At 43.9% G+C, this 19326-nt stretch overlaps 1 protein-coding gene across 1 annotated transcript in view; it reads left to right on the forward strand.

Moving 5' to 3' along the window:
- dnah7 (dynein, axonemal, heavy chain 7) overlaps positions 1-19326 on the forward strand; it is a gene marked incomplete at its 5' end in the record, with an annotated part of 93022 nt that overhangs the window by 17929 nt on the left and 55767 nt on the right. Inside the window, 13 exons of the mRNA XM_079732709.1 lie at positions 1985-2178; positions 4851-5049; positions 5426-5566; positions 5921-6133; positions 6567-6676; positions 7105-7273; positions 7966-8068; positions 8311-8438; positions 9749-9961; positions 11391-11489; positions 11859-12107; positions 15316-15465; positions 18172-18354. Coding sequence (XP_079588835.1) covers positions 1985-2178; positions 4851-5049; positions 5426-5566; positions 5921-6133; positions 6567-6676; positions 7105-7273; positions 7966-8068; positions 8311-8438; positions 9749-9961; positions 11391-11489; positions 11859-12107; positions 15316-15465; positions 18172-18354 — 2151 coding nt within the window. The remainder of the gene's footprint in view (positions 1-1984; positions 2179-4850; positions 5050-5425; positions 5567-5920; positions 6134-6566; positions 6677-7104; positions 7274-7965; positions 8069-8310; positions 8439-9748; positions 9962-11390; positions 11490-11858; positions 12108-15315; positions 15466-18171; positions 18355-19326) is intronic.

Here is a 19326-nt window from a genome sequence, read left to right on the forward strand (position 1 = left end):
TACTAATGGAAAGATGGATTATGAATGGACACATGAAAGCCGTCACCGAGTGGTGCAGCATAAAGACAAACTGAGCAGTGGGAGGGACAGAGATAACTCATGCAGGGTGACAGAGGTTGAGGTTTGCTGTGTGTGTGTGTGTGTGTGTGTGTGTGTGTGTGTGTGTGTGTAGGAATAAGAGGGAGGGGTGAACCCCCACATGCATTCTGTCACATCTATATTACGGCCTCAGGTGGACATGGACAAGCAGGAATATTTTGTCTGCCTTTTGTGTTGCATTTCTATAATTTTTTACTGGTTACTATTATGCACTTTCTATGCTGCGTATCTCAGCGCTGGACCATTCATTTCCTCGTTCATCATAAATATGTCATTATCAGGGATAACGCATGCATTTGCGCATTGTTATCCGCTCGCAAATAACTTCCTGCCAGGCAGACGGAGCGTAAAAATAGCCCTTTTATTTCATTGTACCCTGAAGAATGGGCTGAAAACCAAGAGTACTGATCAAATATATGAAAACCTACAATCATGGCAAATCTCCCCAGCCGCTGTGAACAGGTAATGCGATTGTGCGTATTCACCACGGTGATGCGACAAAGGAGGCTGCGCCAGCCCATTCCCATTCATTCAAGGTGTTATTACTGGGAATCTTCTCTTTTGGCTCGGCTAATGAGCTTGATGATTTGATTTGCCCTTTTATCCGGTAATCTGTTACAGTAGCCCCGATGTGCGGCCACACACACACACACACACACACACACACACACACACACACACACACACACACACACACACACACACACACACACACACACACACACACACACACACACACACACAGCCAGACAATAGGGAGGAAACTCATAAAAGCCAATCAAAAAGGGAATTCATCTCCCAAAACGTTTTTTACTATTGTGCGAATGACTCATTTCCATGGTCACAAAGGGTGATTTGCAGAAGGCTTAGCAAAGAGATGCGGCCTATTACCAGTCCTTTACTACTGGCTTTTTAAGTCAGGGCGCGGGAGAAGAAAAACTATTCCAGCCTGACTCATCATTTCAATTACAGCCCATGCCTCTTCTTCAGTCACAGTGGGTAATAAGAAATCAATACCAATGAAGACGGGGGGAAAAAACAATTATTAGGCCTTTCTAGATGGACTGCTGCCACGTCCACTGCTAACTTTGTAGCCAAGCAGTGGCAGATGAAAGGGTCTCTTCACAGCCCAGCTTCTCCGTATTGTACCGTAGCCTTTACTGAATACCAAGATAGGTCACAGGTCAAAGCAAAGCAACGCATCGTCTGACATGTATCGATTGTGTCCTTAGAAAAGTCATAGACAAAGATGTACTGTGTTGTGTCTCAGAATTCAAGCCAAAAGGTGCCCAATGTGTAGATGCATATATACTGCTAGTGGCCACATGATTCCTCAGACTTCTAGTTTGGCGCCTCAAACGTAGGACTGTGAAAAGGCCTTCTGTGTCTGCCCTGTCATCTAGCGCAGTGCTTCCCACCTTCGACTTTACGCTTACCACTAAATTGACCCATGCAGTGGATGAGCAAAGAGTGCCAGCACGTTATCCACAAATATAACTAGAGAAAAAGGCATTCGCCAGTTGAAAAAGTGGGAATAAAAAGTCTGAAATGCAGCTTTAGCTAACAAGCGAACACAAAACATAAAAATAAACATATGATGGAATGCACAACGCGACATGATAAGAAGTGACCAATATATGTACTACATTTATTTAAAAATGATTTATATTCTTTTTTTACAATTTTTGTACATTTCTCCATTTCATGAATAAAACTCCACGTACCACCTGCAGGTTTTGGGACATAACCAGAACTAATTACTTTCGCTACTTGTTGCACATTTTACTTACTCTTCCTGCTACTGTGTGTGTGTGTGTGTGTGTGTGTGTGTGTGTGTGTGTGTGTGTGTGTGCACGTGTGTGTCGCTCATGTTTGCCGGTGTCAGGACAAGCATGTGCTCGCAGTGGTGGCCATAGACATGATGCTGGAGAAGCTGAAGAAAGCCAATGGGCTCCTGGAGCTGATCCTGAAGGGTCTGAACGACTATCTGGAGAAGAAACGCCTCTTCTTCCCCCGCTTCTTCTTCCTCTCCAATGACGAGCTGCTGGAGATCCTCTCTGAGACCAAAGACCCCACCAGGTAAACCTTTTTGACTACTAAGTACCATGATGCCTCTCTTCAACTACATGTACCACAATGCATTACTTCAGCTACATATCGTCACCCTCTTAAAGTAATGGCCTAAGTCACTTTTTTGCCAAAATGATTTTCTTGCCTTAATCAGCTCTTTGTGATGCTGGCCACCTCTGGTAAAGTCCCCAACATCCTCAGTTGAACAGATCATGTGATCCTACCCCTTTAGTGTAAAGGCCTATGTCAAGAGTGTGAATCAGGCCAGTTTATTTTGCCTAAGTTACTAGACAGAGTGACTTAGGCAATTTTATCATCGTTATAAGTTATAAGTACCATAATGCCTCTCTTCAACTACATGTACGCCAAATTAATGCATAACTTCAGATACATGTAGCATAATGCAATACAATTACAATGATGCTTTCCTTGGTACAGTCGGTAGTAATAAGCTTGAAGAAAACAAAACCACAATCCTGAAACTCTATTTGAGGGTCTCGATGGGGACTTAAACAGTGGAGGAAGACAACTTTCTCCCCGCTGAAACTTCCCTGGAGTGAGATTGATCAGGTGTCCATTGATGACTTGGACAGGGTTCCCATGGCAAGCGTAGGCGCACTCAGGGTCTGGCTGTCCAAATCAACCAAGGCAGCCAATCACTGGACTGATTGCAATGCTCGACCAAATGGATTGCTCTTAAGAATCCCTCTCCATTATAAGTCATTTGGGGACAATGTTTTCTACTATACCTTATTGTCTCGCACAACAGATCTGCTAAATTCTTCCTTTAGGAACTCTATCTCGTTATTATCATATAGAGCACATGCTGGGGGTTTGCTTCCCCAAAGAAATACCCTCAGCAAGTATTGTGATTGTTGCAAATAACTACATGCAGAGGACTGCATTCAGACAAATTTAATGAAAAAGAAAAAAAACATGTAAAAGGAAGCGTAGGGAAGTTTGCAGTTCAGCAAGCATCTGTGCCACAAGTCTAGATTGCATAGCCAATGAAAAGCATCAGGTTAAAGCGACAATGATTGCATTTTCTGGAACAGAATAGAAAGACCATCCCAAAAGAGGAAAAGATGGGGTTAAAAGAAAGAAACTGAAGGGGGGATTTATGAGAGCTGGGGCCTTGGGAAACTAATTTCAAGGATGAAAATCACATACTGACTGTGAGAATTTAATTATAGCACTTCTGTTGCATGTACATCACTCCCTGGCCTACTTTAACTGCACCGGGCCTTCCCCAAGAAGCCTCCGATAAGCAACCTTTGTCTAATTGAAGAAGGTATTTGGTTAATAATGGATGGTGTTAGACAAAGGTGGTGTGCATTTTTTTTTACATTTGTCTTTCTCTGTCTCCCTGTCTCTTTCAATCAGACTCTCTCTCATTCTCCTGCGGATTCGTATTAGAGGCACAGAGCGGTGTGCTCAGCTGTTAAGTTTAGGATTTTAGGGATGAAGTGGACGGCTGTCAAGTGTCTGAGAACACGCTAGGCCAGTTTAGTTAGCTGAGGCGACGTGTCCAATCCAATGCTCTGCTTGGGAGGGAGAGGTCTTAGTAGTGGGGCTCTGGGCTGGCAGGAAGGTGGGCTCATCTGTACTGGAAGGCATTTTCATGGAGCAGCTCAAAGGCATTGATAATCCTCCGTATTAAACATGGGAGTACCACTCTATTGTCTATCGTTCAGTGCCCAGCACTCCTCTGTTTGAGTAACAGGCTTATACGTAGAACTCAAGTGTGAAATGGCTTTTAAATGTCTGAAGCAGTGTTTCTCACTTCACTCTGCTCAGTTTTTGTCTCCGGTACTTGTTTAATCTTTAATCCCTTGTGATTAGGAAGTCTGGTTCTGTCATGTTCGTAGTCTTTGATCGGCTCGTTAAAATGTTTTTTGTAGCATTAATAAATAGATAAAAGTGCAAACGACAGAATATCTTATGTGATATAATCACCAACTAGGACCATGTATTTCAATGTAGTTCGGTTCTTATCGGCTGCTTTGAAAACTTGTGAAACTATATTAGAACATAAGGACCGTTTATATGAATATGTTACAGCTCATGCATATTACAGCTCATCTGGATAGCCCACACAGTGCACAATACAACAGCTGGGGCTGCAAGCAAATTACTGTCGTTGCAGCGACACATTAAATATAGGGAATATGTGGGCAACAAGTGACAGCTTCTAGTCTCATGTCTTATTTGTGTGTTTGTAAAGTCATCCATGCCTAATTTTCTACGTGTATGCAGATGTTTTTCTTGACAATGAAATGACCAAAGCGGAAAAGTTATTCTGCAGAGCCTTTCAGGTATCTGCAGAAGCCAGCCTTTTTCAATAGATTTGCCACTTATAAAAACATTGAATTACACTTAACGTGTACCTTGACATCTTACTGCCAGGTGAATTCACGTAGCATAGTTCACGTAGCAAAATTTCGTCACTATAAGCAACTAGTGTGTTTTCTCTGGAGTTTGATTTCATTTGATTTAATTGTTTGGGATCCTCTTTAATTTCAACACCAACCCATGAAACAGGAGTGACCTCACATGCAGGATGAAAGATTGATCCAAGGTCCCTCTATCTGATACCTACCTAGTGTAGATATATTGCATGTGCTGTACCCATGATCAGCTCAGACAGCCCTGGCTTTTGCTTTGTCTCTGCTGGTCCCCAGGGTGAAGCCCCACCTGAAGAAGTGCTTTGAGGGCATCGCGAGCGTGGTCTTCACTGACGTGTTGGACATCACCCACATGTCGAGCAGCGAAGGGGAGGTGGTGGAGCTGCTGAACACCATCTCCACCTCTAAAGCCAGGGGCCAGGTGGAGAAGTGGCTGCTGGAGCTGGAGAAAAACATGTTTGCTTCGCTACACAAGGTGACCCCTCTTTCTTCTTATCTTCTTGGCTGTGTCACACTAGATAAAGGATATTGTAAGCCAGAATTATTGTTAGGCTGCCATATATGCTTTTCACTATAGATACATTCAGCGGATGCTTTTATCCAAAGCGTACTACATGGTCATTATTGAATACTCAGGGATTAATGCATCTTGCTTAAGGGTTCCTGGAGGTAAGATTCTTCAAGAAGTGCATTAATGAAGGGAATGTCATGTATGGAAATATTCTTTGAACCATACACGTACACTGCATACGGCCAATGTGAATACATTGTCGTACAAATGAGTTACCCTCGGTGGTCTTCCTCGGGCTCATTGTTTTCACACTTCCTCTCTCGGCTGTGCTCCGGCTCAGGTGATTGGGGAGGCCATGGAAGCATACCCAAAGGACCTGAGGATCAACTGGGTGCGAGCGTGGCCTGGTCAGACCGTACTTTGTGTGTCTCAGGTCTACTGGACCAAGGATATTCACCAGGCCATCGTCTCAGGACCTAAGGTTGGCCCGCATAGTATTTATTTTTTCTTCTTTCTTATTTGTGACTTCTTAGACATGATATTGTGCAATAGGGTTAGAGTTAGGGTATCTCGGTAATATGGTTCAATATAAAATATCTTGAGACACTGGAATGTCCCACGATGTCTTTCAGTTGACATTTCCTTCTGAAGAGCATAAAAAAACGTTAGACAAGGGGGGGTAAAAGCAGCAAAAACATCTCCACTTTTCCTGGGAGACTCTTGCGAAAGAAAGAAACAACTCCCAGGAACCACTGCCGTCCATCGCCTCTCCTAGTTTAGCCATAGTCTGCCGAGCATTCACTCCTAACACCAATCGCCATCCCTCCCTGCCCAGGCTCTAGACGAATACCTTCAGATTAACAACGGGCAGATCGACGACATCGTGACGCTGGTGCGTGGGAAGCTTTCCAAGCAGAACCGAGTGACTCTGGGTGCCCTGGTGGTGCTGGACGTCCACGCCAGGGACGTGCTGGCCACACTCATCCAAAAGGGTGTCGGCGACGAGAACGACTTTGAGTGGCTCAGCCAACTGCGCTACTACTGGGTGGTACGTGGGTGGTGGAAGCATCGCTACTTATGTTTTTTGACCAGGACTAGCAGGTGTTTTCGTCTGATGTTACAAATGTACAATGCAGTGCCTTTATCAAAACAAATGGACACAGATGCAGGTCAGGGGTCAGCAGGTAGTCTGTAAGTTGTCTCGCTTACAGGTAGGTTAATGGCATGGATGGAATCATGCCCAAAAGCTTTTGGCGGGGAGTTGAACACAATAGCAACTAGAGTATTCTGCCCACTCATTATTACTTGAATTAGAGCATAGTTTTGCCCTTTACTCTGTTAACAGATCGCATTCTTCTTAATTTCAATGTAATTTACTCAGAAGTCTATACATTTTTTGGTACTCATTTACTCTGACATGCTCCTCCATGATGTACAGCCAGAATGCACTGATGTGTGTCTGACTGTTCTCGGTCTTACAGGAGAATCAGATGCAGACGAAGATGATAAATGCAGGCTTGGCTTATGGTTATGAGTATCTGGGGAACACTCCCCGGCTGGTGATCACCCCGCTTACCGACCGCTGCTACCGGTACGCCTGGTGGCCCCATCGGCAGGCAACACGCTGTTTGTCGATTACCTCCGCGGGGCATTCCTAAAAAGAGTTTTAATGAATGTATAATGTGTGCTCAGTTTTGCATGTAAGGACAGTAAAGTAATCCCCACATTTTAGAATCCATTGATCAAACAAACTTTATATATACTGCACTTCAGCACAAAATAAATCACCAAAATTCCAACGAATAGCAAGTCGACGTATACAATTTGCTTCAAATAACAATAAAATAGCTGAATCACAGAGACGTTTGAGAGGTGGGTATTCAAAGAGAGCTAGACGAAAAAAAGGGTTTCAAGATTGTGTTATGAATAAGCTACATTTCAGAATGTAATCGTCCTGCATGCAACAGTGATTGTGACGCATGGGGCCTTCTCTTGTGCTCACACCTCATCCTCCTTTAGGACATTGTTTGGGGCCCTTGCTCTCTTCCTGGGAGGTGCCCCTGAGGGCCCCGCTGGCACGGGTAAGACGGAGACCACCAAGGACCTGGCCAAGGCCGTGGCCAAGCAGTGTGTGGTGTTCAACTGTTCGGACGGACTGGACTATATTGCTCTTGGCAAGTTCTTCAAAGTGAGTGTCTCACACGCACACACACATACACACACAAACACCCACCAAGTCCACACACCCCTTAGCTGGTGTTATTAAGACCTTTTGATATGTAGTGCTTATTCAATATGGCAACGCTAGCCTGGCTATTGCCAGACCAAGCTCAATCGTAGATTGCACGTTGGTCTGGAAGCTGCCGTCATTTTCTTCAGCACAAGAGGCGTGATCAATGGGCCTAGTTCAAATGACTCTGTACGCAATTGGCTGCTTGCCGTCGCTTCCCTGTCGTCATTGTGTTAAAGACTGTTTGCCTAAAGGGCTGATTATAGTCCCACTTTCACGCAATGCAAGGAGGTTACGGACCCCTTACATCCTTGCGGACCCTCCTTGCTTCCACCGCAAGGGCCTGACGGGCACCTCCCAAAAATTGTAACCTTCCGTCAAGGCGACGCAGCAGCAAGGGCTGTGATTGGTCCGCTTACTAAAACCCGACGCAGAACCACAAAGGTTCACGACTGCGTCGAAGCGTCTGCATGGTCATTGCGTTGCGTGAACTTGGGACCATAATCAGCCCTTAACTGTGGCTTAGTAGGTGGGTCGCCAGGTGAATAGGGTTCACTAAAGAGTGAGAAGGGGCTGTTTTGAAGAGAGGATGATAGGTTATGACTATTACAAATAAAGGAAAGGTAAAGGGTATTCTCTGTTTGACTCAGGGCTTGCTGTCCTGTGGAGGCTGGGCCTGCTTTGACGAGTTCAACCGCATCGACCTGGAGGTGCTCTCTGTGGTGGCACAGCAGATCCTCACCATACAGAGAGGTAGCACGCCAGTGTGTGTGTGTGTGTGTGTGTGTGTGGGGAGGGGGTCGGTGGGTGTGTGTTTAGGTTACGATTAGAGTCCCAACTGGGTGCTTTAATCCTAGTATAAGGTGATGAATGGAATCAATGTTATGTTTTAATCATTAGTGAGTTTATGGGGCGTGGGTCTGTACAGTAACCCCCTGCCAGTGACTGAGCGGGAGGTTCAGCCGGCAAGCGGTAAAAGCGGTGTTGTCCTCCAGGCATCAAGGCCAAGGCTGAAATGCTGATGTTCGAGGGCACAGAGCTGAGGCTAGACCCCTCCTGTGCCGTCTTCATCACCATGAACCCTGGCTACGCTGGACGCTCCGAGCTGCCTGACAACCTCAAGGTAACACGCACACGCTCGTGCACACACACACTCACACATTACAGACGTACACATGCATCTGGACACACACGTACACACCTGCATGCACACACCTACATATGCTCATATGCATGGGAAGCATTGGGGTGGGGGGAAATATAGAAATGTTTCTTACAAAGAATCTTACACATATTATATAGAAATAAGAAAATACTAATGTTTCACAAAATGGTAGAACCCGAGAACATTTAATTACATATTATTAGATGTCCGAGCAGCGAAGCTACTTGGTCCCCTATTGTTTCTGTAACGTTTTTTTTTCCCCTCAAATTCTGTAAAAGTCATACTGCAGCCTATACCGCAATGCTCATAAACTTAAATTTGGTGGCGCTATTGTAAAAAATCACGAAGTAGGCTTATTTCTCCTCACCAGATCGACCTGGACTCAAAATTCTTTCATAATATTAATCTCTAGAATCAGAGGTATCTATTAAACCCGGGTCTTATGCCCTAAAAATGTTTACTTTTCCCACAATTTCATATTAAAGCCAAACGTGATAAAAAGATTCACAGGCTACAAAAACAATCAAAACTTCACCAAAATCGCCACATGAAATCTTTAGACCAAGCCTCACAAACATCATCAAACATAATTTGTTTTATTTAGTTCCATTTGAAAAATATTGGCCAATAAAGTTGGAGCAGTTTGCCCATTTTTCTTATATGACCATTTTGTTATTGTATTAAAAACATACCAACTTAGCTTGAGAGTTCGAAACCTGATTAGAGCATTATGAACCAGGGTCATGACATTCGGCCATTGCTCTGCAGCTCACCTGAAAGCTGAGACAGTATTGCATTAAGATGAACATCTTCATCAACATCTTTCCTTCATAATTATATGTCATATTTATATATCTTCCATTAGTTTGTTCTTGACTATTAATTTTGCTCGGACCCCGTTAATCACCGCTTGCGGTTATATTTATTATTATTATTTTTGGAACCAGTTAGTTTAAAGTCTGACTCTGTCTCACACTGGACGGCAGGTGTAAGTGATACCGAAGTATTCGAATAGTGTTGTTATGTGTGTGTCACAAAACTAACACAGTATCATTTGTTTATTTGAGTATCCCCTGTTCATTTGAAAATACATACACACGCTCACACACACACATCTTAATACCGTTGTAAATAATTTGGTAAATATTATTGTAAATATGGCAGTAAATATTGCTGTAAATTTAGTTGTAAATATAATTGTCGTTTTGTCTTTACCAAGCATGGCTGATGCTTGTGGTTGTCCTGACATTCAACGCCTCCTCTCTCAGGCCCTGTTCAGGACGGTGGCCATGATGGTGCCTGACTACGCCATGATCGCCGAGATCGTGCTCTACTCATGCGGTTTCGTGACGGCGCGCCCTCTGTCGGTGAAGATTGTGGCGACGTACCGGCTGTGCTCCGAGCAGCTGTCCTCCCAGCACCACTACGACTATGGCATGCGGGCCGTCAAGTCCGTCCTGACGGCCGCAGGCAACCTCAAGGTACCGCTCGCTGACGCCGCCGTCCCCGTGTCTTAGGGTCGGGTTTTAGTCCGAGGGTCAGGTTGAGTCTGTTGGTCCGCTTTCAGTCTCAGGGTCAGGCTTTTGTAGGTTGGTCAGGTATTAGTTTGAGGTCAGGTTTGTGTCTGTTGGTCAGGTTTAGTCTGTTGGTTTGTTTCAGTCTGTTGGTCGGGTCTGTTGGTCAGGTTTGGTCTGTTGGTTAGTTTTAAGCTGTTGGTCAGGTATTAGTCTGAGGGTTAGGTTTAGTGTGCTGGTTGGGTTTATTCTGTTGGTCAGGTCTAGTCTGGGGGTCAGGTTTAGTCTGTTTTGTTTTAGTTATTTGGTCAGGTTTTAGTCTGATGGTCAGCTTTAGTCTGTTAGTTAGCTTTTAGCTGTTGCTCAGGGTATGCCTGTTAATTTATGGATTGGAGGGAAACAATGTATTTTTGTGTTGCAAACTGCTTTCTCATGTATTTCATTTATACAAATTACAAAATCGATCCCTAAAGCAAACTTTAATTAACCTAGAATAGCGTCATTATCTGATGACAACCATTATTTTTGCACTGAACCAAACACCTCAATAACCATAGTGATGAACTTTGTATCTCTGCAGACTTTAATAACAGTAATAATGAAGAGAACTGTTTTCATCTGCTCTACAAGCTTACCTTACCCTGCTCAATAGATACCACGATACAACTTCCATTTAGAAGTGAGACGTATACTTCCATTTAAGGAATACATCTTGAACCTAGCTACGGTGCTAACCTCAGTGTCTTTGTCACTCCTCGAAAACACAACAAATCTTCAAAGCCATTCTATTTCCCTTACCCTCACTAACAAAATAGAGTGTGCTGGAGTGTGCAAGGGCGGAAAAAGAGGCATCAGATTGGCTCTCAAAGATGGAGTTGTCGCAGTAAAAGCTGCATGTCTTGTATAAAAAGGGGATAGGCTCCCCCCCACATGGGTGTGCTGTGTCCTAGAGTCTTGTGAGGCGTTCGTGTCATTTGTACATCAATTCCTGAATTCCTCCTCTGCTGGGACCCTCATCTCTGTCGTCTCTTTCAAAATTACTTTTCGAAAGAAAATGCGTGCGTTTAACCCCCCCCGGCTGAGTCTGCGAACGGCATTTAGGTCTTCTGTCGCACTGAAGGGGAGAGCCTATCAGTGGCACAGGGGGCCACAAAGAAGACTTTAGAATGATGATTCCCTCCTCACAAGGCCTCTTCATTCATCTGCCTGCCAAAGGCTTTCATTATTCCCTTCTCGCTCGTTTTTCAATGTCTTGACAATTTCTCTTTGTGTGTTACATTTTCTCTTTCTCACTTTTGTTCTCTTGTTCTCCCTCTCTCCCTCCCTCCCTCCCTCCCTCCCTCCCTCCACCCTCCCTCGTTCCCTCCCCCTCCTCTCTGTGTTTATGTTATCCCAGCTGAGTTTTCCTGAGGAGAACGAGGATATTCTGCTGCTGAGGTCGATCATCGACGTCAATCTGCCCAAGTTCCTCGCTCATGATCTGCCGTTGTTTGCGGTGAGATGGGTCGTCAGTCATCCTCCCTCATCTGGAGAGAGGATGAGCTCTTCCCTCTAGAGTCAGCCATCGGATCAACTAATGGCAGACTTGTAACCAGCCATAAATATAGTTATACTAGACAAAATAAGTTGAAGTGACGCATAAGGGCAAATCAAATCAAAATGTGTATGTGTGTGTGTGTGTGTGTGTGTGTGTGTGTGTGTTTCTTTGTCTGCCTGCCTGTATGTGTGAGTGTCACTCTTTGTGAAGTTTGTCATTTGTTAATTTGAATTGTGCAAACTCCATTCACATGAAAGTGTGTTTGTCTGCCAGTTTATCCATTGGTTCATACTCTCCTTCTCTCTCTCTCCCCACGACCTATCCCAGGGCATCACCTCTGACCTCTTCCCAGGGGTCAAGCTGCCCAAGGCTGACTATGGGGTGTTGATGGACGCCATCAGGGAGAACAGCAAGCGCATGAACCTCCAGGTGACGGAGTTCTTTGCGGAGAAGATCCTGCAGATCTTCGAGATGATGATCGTTAGGCACGGCTTCATGCTGGTGGGCGAGCCGTTTGGCGGGAAGACCTGCGCCTACCGCGTGCTCGCAGCCGCCCTGCACGACATCGCTGAGAAGGTGAGGGGCCAAACACCCACAAATCCAACCCCCGGGGGGATACATGGCCAGAAGGGATGAAGCAATTTTCATTACACCGAGTCATTTGGCCAAATGCTGAGAAAGTAGCATAACTTTAAGTGTGTTCAACATGTACTCGTTGTAATTCAACATGAGAGCTGAAACAACTCTTTGTCACCAACAGTGCACAAGTCTGTTTGTGTGAGATGCTCTCGGAAGGGGTATACTGTAGCCGTGTTTCCATCAACGGGTTTTTCTGCATATTTTGAAGCGTTACAATAGAAAGGTTGATGGAGACTGCATAATCTCGAAGAAAGTTTAAACAATCACTTACAGTGTTTTTTTCCTTTTTCAAAAAAGCGAATGCCCTAAATGGGAGCCGGAAAAACCCTTGCTCAATCAGATCTTACAAAGCGAACATTTCCCTCACATGACTGATGTTGTTTCCGCTCCGGCATCTTCCTGGATATCTTACTGCTATAATAGCAGGCCTGTCGCAGCAGTTACTCAAGTTACTCATGTGCGCATGTGCCAAGCAACCTACAGCACACACACGTAAACGCATAAATACACCGCAAGCACACACATACACACCGCATACACACACCACACACACAAACACTGCGCACGAACAATGCGCACGAACATACATTGAAACACACACCCACACACACGCATGCGCACACACCGTACATCAAGACAAAAGCAGCGACGCATTCGCCGAGCTAAGACGTTATGTTTCTAAACGTAACAGCTCCGCCATCGATACACGCACAGGTAAGAACACACACGCACGCGCACACACCGCAGCGACACTCGCCCAGGTAAGACGTTATGTTTTTGAACATAACGGCTCCGGCGTCGACAAACTCTCCCAAGTTACACGTTCTGTCTTTAGACTGTAGAAATTGCGATGAAAGAAGGGAAGAGACAAATTCTCACATCGATTGGCAACAGCGGGTCTTTCATTTTGTCATATAAAAACCGGTAAATTCAAACATCGCACCGACCGGCATATCAACAAATAAGTCACGTGATCTTAACGAGACAGTGTCCCTATAACACAGAACGAAAACATGTCAATAACACAGTATGGTGAATTATGTCTATAGAGTCCACCACAAGACAACACTTTGTTGCTCAAATGTAGTATTACTTCACTCCTTGAGCCTCCCGAAATGTCTTTACACTTTGTTGCTGAAACTTAATATTACCCTCCTCCTTGAGCCACCCCAAATGTCTTGATATTGATATCCCCCCTCCCCCATGCGGACTGTTTTAGTTGTTTTATTTTTCTTATGTTTTGTGTGTATGCTATGTGTGACTGTATACTACTGCTGCCTGTCTTTGCCAGGACACTGGAAGAGATGTTTAGTCTCAATGATGATTGTTATTTTCAACTAACCAATAGTTGTTGCCTTGCATTTTAAATTGCACTCAATGCACTTTTCAGCCCTGAATTACAGTAAAAGCTATTTAATAATTGATTTGCATGCATAGTATACTACACTTTCCATTGAACAATTACCACTGTTACCATATATTGACAAATTTTATAATGTAATAAAATGCTCTCACACTAGCTGCTTTCAGACACACATGTAAGTCCTGATATTCTCCTGTTGGGCTGTATGTGTGAACAACATATCCTGACATTTGTTCACTGAAAATCTCCTGAATAATACTACCCCTGAGGTATTATTTTCTCCATAGGAAATGTAAATTACCTTATATGTGAATGAGGAGTAGAAATTCTGTATTTCTCATACCACTTCAGTGGGCGTGTTGATGAAGCTTCTGCATGTCATTGAGTGACCCCCTAAATGATAATCAGCCTGTTGCCTTTTGTTCGCTGAATGGTTAAAAAATATATACATGTTGGCACTGCTTTTAAGAGTAATTTGTGGTGAACGAATGTTATACGTTGTAAAATTATAGGCAAGATGTTAATATATTATGTGTTCAGAAAGTTGTTACATTATCGACTGGGGTTTCCACATTATTGCTATGGGTTTAATTACAACTAGAGGTTGAGCGCGCGCAACTCTAGATCCCATAATAGCAACAACAGCCCAAAAAGTATTCCTCGGTCACATCACTGCCTTTTTAGATAGAAAACGGAAACTGGATTTCAAAATCCACCAGAAATTAAGAAATGAAATGCACTCCAATGGATTTGACTAACCCATTGTTTTGTTTTCCGGTTCACACTGTCATGCGTAATGTAGCCTATGCAGTTATCCTCTGACAAAACTACACTTTGCATAGTGTAGTTTATTTGCTCCAAACAAGTTGATGGAAATGTGCCTTATTATCATTTCTGGTTTGTCACTTCAAAGGTTTTCTTAAAATTCACAACTCGATGTAAACACAACTATTGAAGAATAACACCAGTCATTATTGAATGGTATGCTTGTTCTAAACCCGACTTGTGTGTTGCTGTTGATAAAAGCACCTGCTAAATGACTGCTAAAGTGTTAATGTAATGCTATGTCAAAATGACTCATTGAGGTACTTTGTTGTTGGGTTGCGGTGAACCCCAGAGTCCGTCCTGCAGCGCATTCAGCCTGCTTCAGGTCATCCATCCCTTTGATGAGTGTTTAAGTGTTTGTTCACCAGCAGGTGTTTCACATTGTCAGTACCTCTCTCTGGTTGTACCTGGGTTGCTGCGACAGAGCCTCCATACACGCCAACAGTAGATAAATGAGGGCACGCCGACGCAGTGCCTGGCGCAACGCCACATTCATCACTGTCCCCCTCGCCAGACCGTCATGTCCTCCCTCCCTCTCTCTTCTTCTTTGCTTCTTTTTAAAAATATTTTCTCTCTTCCGTCGAGCGGTTTCTCCTGACATCCTTTTTAACACAAGCTGACAGCGTGTCAGCTCGCTGTTTGCTGCGGGTTTGGCTTTTCCACGCTCAGTGAGGGGAGGCTTTTTATCACCACGCCGACATTGATCTGCCAGTCGATTTATGAGCTTCGACGCAGGAAACAGGAGTCAAATGAGTGAATCCTTGCGCCGACACTGAAGCCATTGTTGTTGTTTTTTTTGCTTCTTTCTTTCTTAGTTGTTTCGGCTGTCAATGCAAATGGCTGTCCTTTTCTGTTGAGCAAAGGAATACATGTGTTGTTAGTACATAATTACGGTGTGTGTGTCTAAACAGTATATTAATATTATTTGTGCGTTTATACCCATTCGCGCCTCACTAGGGTCTGATGGAGGAGAACCCGGTCCAGATCAAGGTCATCAACCCCAAGTCCATCACCATGGGTCAGCTGTACGGACAGTTTGACCCTGTCTCCCACGAGTGGGCGGACGGCATCCTCGCCGTCAGCTACAGAGCCTTCGCTGTCTCACAGGTGAGTGGACCATCGGTAGCCCCCCTCTAGACCCCGGACTATCCCTTCTCACAGGTGAGTGGACCACTGGTAGCCCCCCTCTAGCCCCCCCACTATCCTGCCTCAAAGTTGAGTGGACCACTGGTAGCTCCCCAATATCCTGTCTCACAGGTGACAAAAATCTGTATTTTTTTTTGTACTGTATTTTTTTTTCTCTGGACTGTATTTTTTTTGTGTGATTAAAGTGCAGAACATTAAAATAAAACATATCAGATTGCATCCCTTTTCAAATCACACTAGCCATAGACTAACCAGGTTGATTGACTTAATCTAAATTCAGTCCGTCAGCCCTAGGCCATTGAGCATATACAGTGATTGTATATGATAAAACAGGAGATGACAATGGAGGCATGGGAAAAGAAACATATTGTGGAGGCTTTATCTGTCTTTGGTTTAAATCAAGACAGCTGACACACATGAATAAATGGCGTGGTTATTGTAGCACACAATGCCACTTTTCAGCCGAGTGACATCTTGAGTGGCACGTATTAACATAGTTTGACTTTAAAGCTTTGGTTCGCTCCAATGCAAGCTGTAATTTTATAGCTCTGTCTCGCCCCACATGGGTAAACCGATGTGGAACCAATCTTCTCTCAGAATAGAGTTGTTGCTCTTAACTCGCACGTTAGTATTGAACAGTAGTAATAATAATATTGATGTCACGCAAAACTCCTGTGATACCTCCCATGGTGAGAAACCAGCATACATGCACTGACTCAAGAGTACACTTTAATGATGGCCGGGCCTGTACTCAACAACTTATTGGAAATAAATAGAGGACTGGTGCACAAAAAAAAGCCCAACTATTAAAAGTGGATCCATACTGATGTGGATTTCAAACACAACGACACACACACTGACACACACACACACACAAACACAAACTGACATACACACTCCTTTAAAGCTTCATGGCAGCAATTACTTTTGTCTACAGAGGTCTGGAGAGACACGGCGATGGGGGCGTGATCTGCATACACAACCTAATTAGCTTGTAGACGCTGGATGTTCCCAGAGCCAGCGCTCTCTCTCTGTAGATCATTACATTACACCCCCTCTCACCAGTGCGCCTTATGGCCCGCGGCCCAGCCAGCGCCACTACCAGCGCCCGCTTGTTAAAATGACAACAAATTAATTTAAAAGCAACCTCAGCTCGCGCCGGAACTGCCACTCGGTGTCGGTGCGGGTCCTCCCCAGAGACATGTATTAAACACTCTCCGCTGCATTTGAATAGCACTACGCTCATGGATCCTCAAGTCACCCCAAATGCTGTGCCAAACTTTTTTTTTTTTTTTTTACAGAAGAATTAATTCATGAAAGGGAAGAGTTTTGAGTGGGCGTTGAGTTTAACCCCAGCTTCGGTTTAAAGTGTTTTGGAGATTTTCGCGCAAACTTTGAATCGAGAATAAATCCTTCCCGTATCCTCAATTTATACAGTTTCAAGAACCCAGGGCCAACCTGCTGGAAAAATTAGCTGTTATTTTCACTTTAATTAAAATAGCGTTCAGAGTTTGGAACATTGAAGCGTGTCCCATTATCTTTAAAACGGTATAACTAATTATAAATTGGAATTTAGCAAGCTTGACACACAGTGACACACAGGCTTATCGCAGAAAGATATCGAAATTTCAAATAGTTTCACATTTCTTCTCCAAATTAAAAATGACTTGACTCTTGATGTCTCAAATAGGTTTTTGTATTGAAAGGTACGACATGTTAATCTGGCTATTGCCAGACCAAGATCAATCGTAGATTGCACGTCGGTTTGGGGAAGCTGCTGTAATTTTCTTCAGCACAAGAGGCGTGATCAACGGGCCAAGTTCAACTGAACGCGAACTCTGTACGCGATTGGCTGCTTGCCGTCGCTTCCCTGTCGTCATTGTGTTAAACCAGCAAATAGCGCGCCAAGGGGAAAAGCCAGCTTGGTGATTGGCTCCCGCAAACACTTATTTGAACCAGAAAGAAATGTATTGCTCTTCTCCAGACCCTTGTGCAGGACGAACTCAAATCGCCGGAAGAATGGGCTACCTAGTCTAACAATATGTTACATTGATACAGAGATTACATTGAACATGAGAACACTAGAGCGCAATATTACTTTTTGACAATGACATTTGCTGATCAACTTAAGATTCCTACACTGTTAGTTGATCAGCTAATGTATACGCATCCTATTTTATTTATTGTTTTCAAATTATAAACCAGCAAATGTGGCATCTGCCCTGAAATCCTTCCAGGCTCTAAGCTGTCTCCGTCTTTTCAAAGGCAACTTACCAGATGTACCCGTGTTTTAGCATGGCTCCGGTCATAGAGCTTTTCTGCTTTTTAGGGCGGGTAGAATTTACTTCAGTCTCAGTCAAACCAGTTTTACTCAGTTAATCCACTGGGGAAATAGTCACTCATAACACACAGACCAAAACAAAATCAAATGTTCCGCCCTGTAATGGAAAGGAGAACACACTGGCTGTAGCATTGCTGTCTGATTATTTGAGTATTGCTAGTATTTCGATTTGAAGTGAAAAGGCTCACTATTATTAAATCAATAGATATGAATTTAATTTAAAAATATAAGATAACTTTATTGGTCTCAGAGCTTGTGACCAATAAAATAAGTTCAAACTGTCTGAAGTGACTTGTTGGACCAACAATGTTTCCTTCTGGCCCCAGAGCCCAGACAGGAAGTGGCTAATCTTTGACGGGCCGGTGGACGCTGTGTGGATCGAGAACATGAACACAGTGCTGGACGACAACAAGAAGCTGTGTCTCATGAGCGGCGAGATCATCCAGATGTCCCCGCAGATGAGCCTCATCTTTGAGCCCATGGACCTTGAGGTGGCCTCCCCTGCCACGGTTGGTCACACACACACACACACACACACACACACACACACACACACACACACACACACACACACACACACACACACACACACACACACACACACACACACACAGACACACACACACACACACTCTCTAAATTGACTGCATGTCTATAGATTTATCGTGTGCCTAGATTAAATTACAACATTTAACATTTGACAATATTTTACATCAAATAAGCTTAAGGACATACTAAACATGCAAGAGAAGATCTATATTGAAAAAAAAAACTGATGAAACTACTATTTTAGTTAAAAAATCTGATCATAATATAATTTGAACAGCGTGTAGTTCCTGAATGGAAACTTTTCCAGAATTTATCTGAGCAGCAAAGGTAGCTGGCAACCAGAAGACACCAGGCCACTCTGTGTTGGCAGCTTCTTACTTGATGATGATGTAGATTAACATTTACATTTAGGGCATTTAGCAGACGCTTTTATCCAAAGCGACTTACAATAAGTGCATTTGTTACAATAAGTACATTTGTCATAAGAAGTGAACAATATATCGCTGTCGGTACAGTAAAGACGTTCATAGAACCAAGTGCAAGTATTACAATCGCTAGGCTAACCCATTCCCCGTGTAAAGCAGCGATTGCAGCTACTGTAGATGCTACACAATTAAGTACCTTGAATAAGTGCAATGTACAAGTGCCAGGACGTACAACATTCAATGGTGGCTGTGCATTGGTTTCTATGCAGAGTCGAGATGAACTCTGAACAGGTGAGTTTTAAGTCTTTTGCGGAAGCTGGTGAGCGACTCTGCGGTCCTGACATCGGTAGGGAGCTCGTTCCACCACTGAGGTCCCAAAACAGAGAAAAGTTGTGCCTTTGCTGATTGACCTTTGCTTGCTCTTAGCGATGGCGGTACCAGACGTCCAGCTGAGGTAGTTGAGCGGAGGGATCGAGCTGGGGTGTGTGGCTTTACTAATGCTTGGAG

This window comes from Pollachius pollachius (genome assembly GCF_949987615.1).
Source record: "Pollachius pollachius genome assembly, chromosome: 3".
Lineage (NCBI taxonomy): Eukaryota > Metazoa > Chordata > Actinopteri > Gadiformes > Gadidae > Pollachius > Pollachius pollachius.